The 6,000-nt window shown below is 35.9% G+C and overlaps 1 protein-coding gene across 3 annotated transcripts in view; it reads left to right on the top strand.

The window, feature by feature from the left end:
• Window positions 1–5,267, top strand: part of LOC122415426 (LMBR1 domain-containing protein 2 homolog) — a 29,569-nt gene extending 24,302 nt beyond the window's left edge. For all 3 annotated transcript variants that reach the window (XM_043427554.1, XM_043427555.1, XM_043427556.1), the window contains 5 exons: window positions 3,046–3,223; window positions 3,376–3,557; window positions 3,660–4,101; window positions 4,194–4,316; window positions 4,473–5,267. In XM_043427554.1, the coding sequence (XP_043283489.1) occupies window positions 3,046–3,223; window positions 3,376–3,557; window positions 3,660–4,101; window positions 4,194–4,316; window positions 4,473–4,714 (1,167 nt within the window). In that variant the 3' untranslated portion in view covers window positions 4,715–5,267. The remainder of the gene's footprint in view (window positions 1–3,045; window positions 3,224–3,375; window positions 3,558–3,659; window positions 4,102–4,193; window positions 4,317–4,472) is intronic.
• The last annotated feature ends 733 nt before the right edge of the window (window positions 5,268–6,000 follow it).

The raw sequence follows: 6,000 nt of genomic DNA on the forward strand, positions 1-6,000 counted from the left end.
TCATGTTCCTGGTGTGTGCGTCCCGTGAACACAACGTCTCTTACTACGGTGATTGTATCGTCTTCAGGATGCCATACTCGATACCATTTTGTATCTTTAGCATACCCAACCAGAAAACCTCGTTTTGCTTTCGGGTCGAGTTTTCTTCGCTTTTCTTTTAGGATGTGTGTGAAAAGTTCTTCTCCAAAAATTCTTAGGTTATCTATTTTTGGTTTTCGCTCAAACCATAATTCATATGGTGTTATTCCTTTCAAACTGCTTGTTCCTGTCCGATTCAAGACGTTAATCACCGTGTTTACTGCCTCAGCCCAGAATCTTGGTTCGAAATCTTTTGCACTTAAAATTGTTCGTGCAGCTTCCATTAATGTTCGATTATCTCTTTCAGCTGACCCATTTTGTTCCGGAGTGTAAACGACGGATCGCTGATGTTTGATACCATGTTAATTCGTTAACACCTCCATTTCATGATTGATGAACTCTAGTCCATTGTCCGTGCGTAGAGTTTTAAGGTCCCTGGGACATTGTTTTTCTGCCTTTTTTATGAAATTCTCTATGCACCGTGTTGTTTCTGCCTTTTCTTTGATGAAATAAGCTACCCTGAAGTGGGAATAGTCATTTTTAAGAAGAAGGTAATATTTTGATCCTCCAATTGACCGAGTCGGCATAGGACTACACAAATCAGCATGTATTCAGTTCACCAATTTTCTTCGTTCTTGAAGTGCTTTTTGGAAAAGGAAGTCTGTGCATTTTTCCCATAGTACATGCTTCACAAAAATTATCTTTTTCAATTTTTGCATGTATTTCAAAACGTTTTAGAATTTCTTTGACGTGTTGAAAATTTTGATGTACCAACTTTTCATGCCAGTCCCTTAGTGTGCCTTTTAAACTTATGTTTGCACAGGGTTGTTTGACATTTATTGATGACGTCTCTGGAAAAACGGCTTCAAATTTCATTGCATAAAGTTTTCCTTGCCTTTCTCCCACTGCCACAATACTATTGTCCTTTAGAATCTTACACGTGGAACTAGTAGATTGCATTTGTAGACCTTTATCGAGCGACTTCAACTGAGAAAAGGTTGTATTTTAACTTGGGTATGTGTAACACATTGACCAGGTAGTTTCTGCACCAGTTCTTATTGTTAAACGTTAACACATTGATGCGACTTCTTCCTATTGCTTCTATGCATCCTCCATCACCAATGCACACTGCCAATGGTTCATTAAATGTTTCGTATGTGGTAAACCATTCTCGCTGATTACACAGGTGATCACTAGCACCAGAATCCATGTACCAGTCAGTTTCTTTTTTCTTATCAATTGTTATAAACGTGAGCGCTACACTTGTCAAACCCATACCAGCTAATCCGTTGCCTCAAGTATTGTTATTTCTTTCTTTTCTCTCTCCTCCGCCGCTTTCTTTATGCCAGCATTCTTTCGCCCAATGTCCTGGCTTGCCACACATGTAACACTTTCCCTTTTTCGGTTTCCCTTTTGAATTATTATTGTAATATTCCTTACCTTTTTAAACTTTTGATGTAAAAGCACTTCCATTTTTCTCCTCTCGAGACAATTGTCTTGACTCCTCAATAGTGAGAGCCTTGATGTAAGGTTTGCTAGGGTGCATTCTTTTATTGGTGCTGACTCCCATGCACTTATAAAATGACTATAATTTGCGGGTAAGGTCATCAGAATCTTGGTTATTATCATCGAGTCCGAGATTATTTCACCCATGAGCCGGAGTCTATGTGCCAAATCCTCCAATATCGAGATGTGCGTGGCTATGTCATCTGAGTCCTTTTTTATTGTACTGAACCAACTTTGTTGTAACATATGTATGCTTGCCACAGATTTTTGTTCATACATGGACGTTCATTTTTCCCACATTTCTTTTGACGATACACAGTTGATTATGTGAAGTGTAGGTTGTTCTCCTACCGTCGTCGCTATCACCTTTTGTGCTGTAGCGTCGTCCTTGTTCCATTTTGCAAGTGTCTTTCTGTATTCGATGAGCACCGGTTCTGCAACTTCCGCATCCGGTATCACAGGTTTTTCTTCCACACCCGTCACTACATCCTAGATACTACTCGCGTTCAAAATTAAGCGCACTTGAAACTTCCAAATGCCCCAATTTTCTATATTTTCCAATTTCACTATTTTTGTGAGTTTACTTTCCATTTTTTCGCACACAGCTTGGATACACAGAAATATTCCGGTAAACTTAAAAAATTTGAATTTTTTATTTATTTTGTTTCACTATATTTCGCGTTGCTTATACTGGGCCCATAACCTGTTAAAGTTATTTTAATAAAGCAATTCTCACTCTGGATTCGCGAAATATTGTTTGAGAAATTTATTGAGTTGATACTTTCAAGATTACAGATAGAAACTGTTAAAAACATAATACAAGCGTAGTTAAGGGTGCGTTCGGGGAGTCGCTATTTGCGCTACAAACGCTAACGTTATCATTGAATGATATTACTATATCTTGTATTTTTAGCGCAAATAGCGACTCCCTGAACGCGCCCTAAGAGAAAAAAAAACATCGACGATACGAGTGGAGACATCTAGTCTCTGAATAATAATAGTAAGACATAGACAACATTTTCAACAAAAGTTGAAAAACAATTATAATTATAAAAATAGAAATCGGTAGTCATTAAAAAAATTTCAATTTCTTTCGAAAAAATCAGAAAAAATTAGACAGCTCATTAACATTTTTTGTATCTTTCTAAACTACATTTGAAAACAAAAAAAAAGGAAAAAACAAACAAATATCGGTACGGAGATAAGCGGCTTGTGTTCATAATTCTGGGACTAATTCTGGGTCTGGGTTAAACATTATTGATATAAGATTACTATGGTTAGATTGACATGAGAGGCAATTTCAATGAAAATCAAGAAATTCTTCATTCTCACTATAACTTCAATTTAGGATGTTAGAAATTAGTTTTTTAGTTGTTATTGGCTGCTGTAATGTGACTTAATTTTTCATGCGAACATGTGTTTTAAATATTATATCTTTCTAAAATATTCTATTTGTTTTAGACGATCAAAGCTCTCCAAACGCTTCAACGAACAGAGACGCAGTGGGCAATTCTAGTTGAAAAAATATTTCATTTGGAAGACGTTGCAAAAAATCAAGTTAGTCACGATAAGCGCTTCGAACCATCGTTTCCGGACAATAGGCCAGTTACGCTTCGTCTTCTGTACAATCCAATGATCGGTGAACACAATCCTTTTTTCAGTATGAATCAGAGTATGGATCGGTCGACTAACCTCACTTGGAATTTTCGAAATTAAAAGTTGCGATGTACCGACTGATCCATCCTCTTAAATCTCGTAGAACATATTAATGCAATGAAGAGATTATTTCAGAATGGTACTGGGAATGCGTTGTCAAGGGTTACGTTAAAAAAATAGCCGCCGTCACGGCAGGTTGTTTATCCGTCGCAGTTGTATGGTCCGAAGTAACTTTTTTCAACAAAGCACCGGTCTTGTCGCTCTTCGCTCAGTTTCTCAATCTTGCCAAATCCAAATATGATTATTTTACTATTGAGGTATGTTTCATATCGATTTTATTCTTATAGTTTAACCAGTGTATAATGTTGTACTTATGGAAATATTGGTGATGATTTTTTCAATTTTTTTCACTTCTCCAGATATTATCAACATTGATCATAGCCTATTTGTGCTATTGCGCTTATTCGACAGTTCTAAAAATTCGCTTACTGAATCTATATTATCTTGCGCCCCATCATCAAACGAACGAGTACAGCCTAATATTTAGCGGGATGATGCTGTGTCGCTTAACACCCCCGATGTGTTTAAACTTTTTGGGTTTGATACACATGGATTCACATATTATCAAAACACACATATTGGAAACACATTATACCCAAGTTATGGGTCACATGGACGTAATATCAATTATATCCGATGGATTTAACGTTTACTTCCCAATGGCGATATTAGCTTTTTGCTTGGCTACTTATTTTAGTCTTGGTAGTAGATTACTCTCTACGCTTGGATTTCATCAATTTCTCGGTGACGATGAGCTTACTACGGATCTGGTCGACGAAGGCAAAGAATTGATACAAAGAGGTTTGTACATTTTTCGATTTATAGTTTATCGTGAAGTTGAAAATCAGCAGTCTATAAATCGGTGAAAGTTTTTATTTCTTATTTTCATATAGAGAGGCGAAAACGCCAACGAGTCCAAGATTCTCTAAATCGTAGACGTGAATTCCAGGAGAGATCCAATAATCTTAGCTCACTAAGCTCTCGCTACAGAACTACTCGGCAAAGTACCGATACTAGTGAGTTGTTAAAAGTCTATCATTGCATAGATTTGTATGATAATCCGGTATACTATTGTCATCAGTACGATGACGTCTCATGTTTTTATATTAGCATATTTAATGTTCGGTAATAATTTTACGGATGCCTTTCCACTATTTCATTCTTTTTATTAGTCCGACCGCTGAAACGAGACGATTCAATGGAATCAGCGAGGGCGGGACTTCTGCGAGATTTCGACCCCACGGATTATTACGTTGGAACAACGTTCGGAAATGGTAGCTCATATGGTGCAAATGACCATTACGCCAGAAACGATTACTACGACTTCGATGGCAACGATTTGGAAAACACTGTTACAGAGGCGAATACTCATCGCACAAGATCACCTCCTCGACGTATTTTTGACGACGTGTAGATAAGCTCAACAGTTCATTGAAACATGTTGCTGCACTTTTTTTCAACTCGACAATTAGATCGACGAATGGAAGAATAGTCGCATCGTTCTAATTTTTCCTTTTTCCTTATAGTTTTTGAAAAATCAAGTTTCATTCATTTCCATTTTTTATTTGCTTTAGTAACATTGGATAAAAATTGTGAGCCCTTTTTTTTTTAACTGTTTTGCACAAGTTTCTGTGCATCCTATAACAATGCAAACTTTAAAAATCAGCATGAATTCGTAAAAATCTAGAAAAACGTGTTTCCACCTCAGGCTAGTTTACATAGCTAATATAATAAATGTAGCATGAGATAAGCAAAGAGAATCAATATCATGTGCAACATCAAAATATTAATTTCATATTTTTTGTTACTTTGTAGTTTTAATCATCAACTTGGTACCACTTCTTTCCTTATTGTTTGATCTAACAGATGTTAAATACTTTTGTTGACGGATGAATTCATTGAGAGAAACGTTTTTATGTTTGATATATTAAAAAGTCTTCGGTATCGCGAAGAAAAGTAATGAGTAATATATTTTGTCCTCGTTTATTTGTATTTATTATACTGAGATCTTACAACGTTTTTTTTTGTTCATTCCATAAAATATAAAATTCACTTTTACTTCGGTTGCTTTGTTTTTCTTTGGTCGCTGGAATCGATCGTTTTAAACCGTGCGTAAAATTTGTAACTTTATATACTATAAAAATAAACATTTTCGAAAAGGAAATTTTCCAATCGTTTCAAGTGAAAGATGCCATAATAAAAAATATTTATCTATATTGACATTGATTTTAGTTTTGCACAAACTTTCGTTGAGAATATCTCAACGTTATATGGTATAGCAGAAAAGCAGCGAAGCAATTAAACGTTCAACCCTTTGAGGGACACAACTATTAGACAAATTTCCAAAATCATAGATGTTCTTGGGGTTTTTGGGTTCGGTGATTACGATTTTGGCGTCATAATTAGAAAATTCAAGATGGCGGACTCAAAATGGAGAATATTTTAGGTTAAGTTTACGCTTTTTCGCTCAATTGGTACGAAATTAAGTATAGAGAAATTTGGCATAGAGACATTTTCGGGGTCGCCGATTATGATTCTGGTGTCACAATTCAAAAGTTCAAGATGGCGGATCTAATGTGATAACTACAATTAGTATAAAATTATACATAGACTTATTAATTGAGTGTCGTAAACACTAAATATTCGTGAATATATTCTTCTTCTTTTTAGCATGACCCAGAACTAACGACGTGGACGTGG

Source organism: Venturia canescens, chromosome 8, assembly GCF_019457755.1.
Source record: "Venturia canescens isolate UGA chromosome 8, ASM1945775v1, whole genome shotgun sequence".
NCBI lineage: Eukaryota > Metazoa > Arthropoda > Insecta > Hymenoptera > Ichneumonidae > Venturia > Venturia canescens.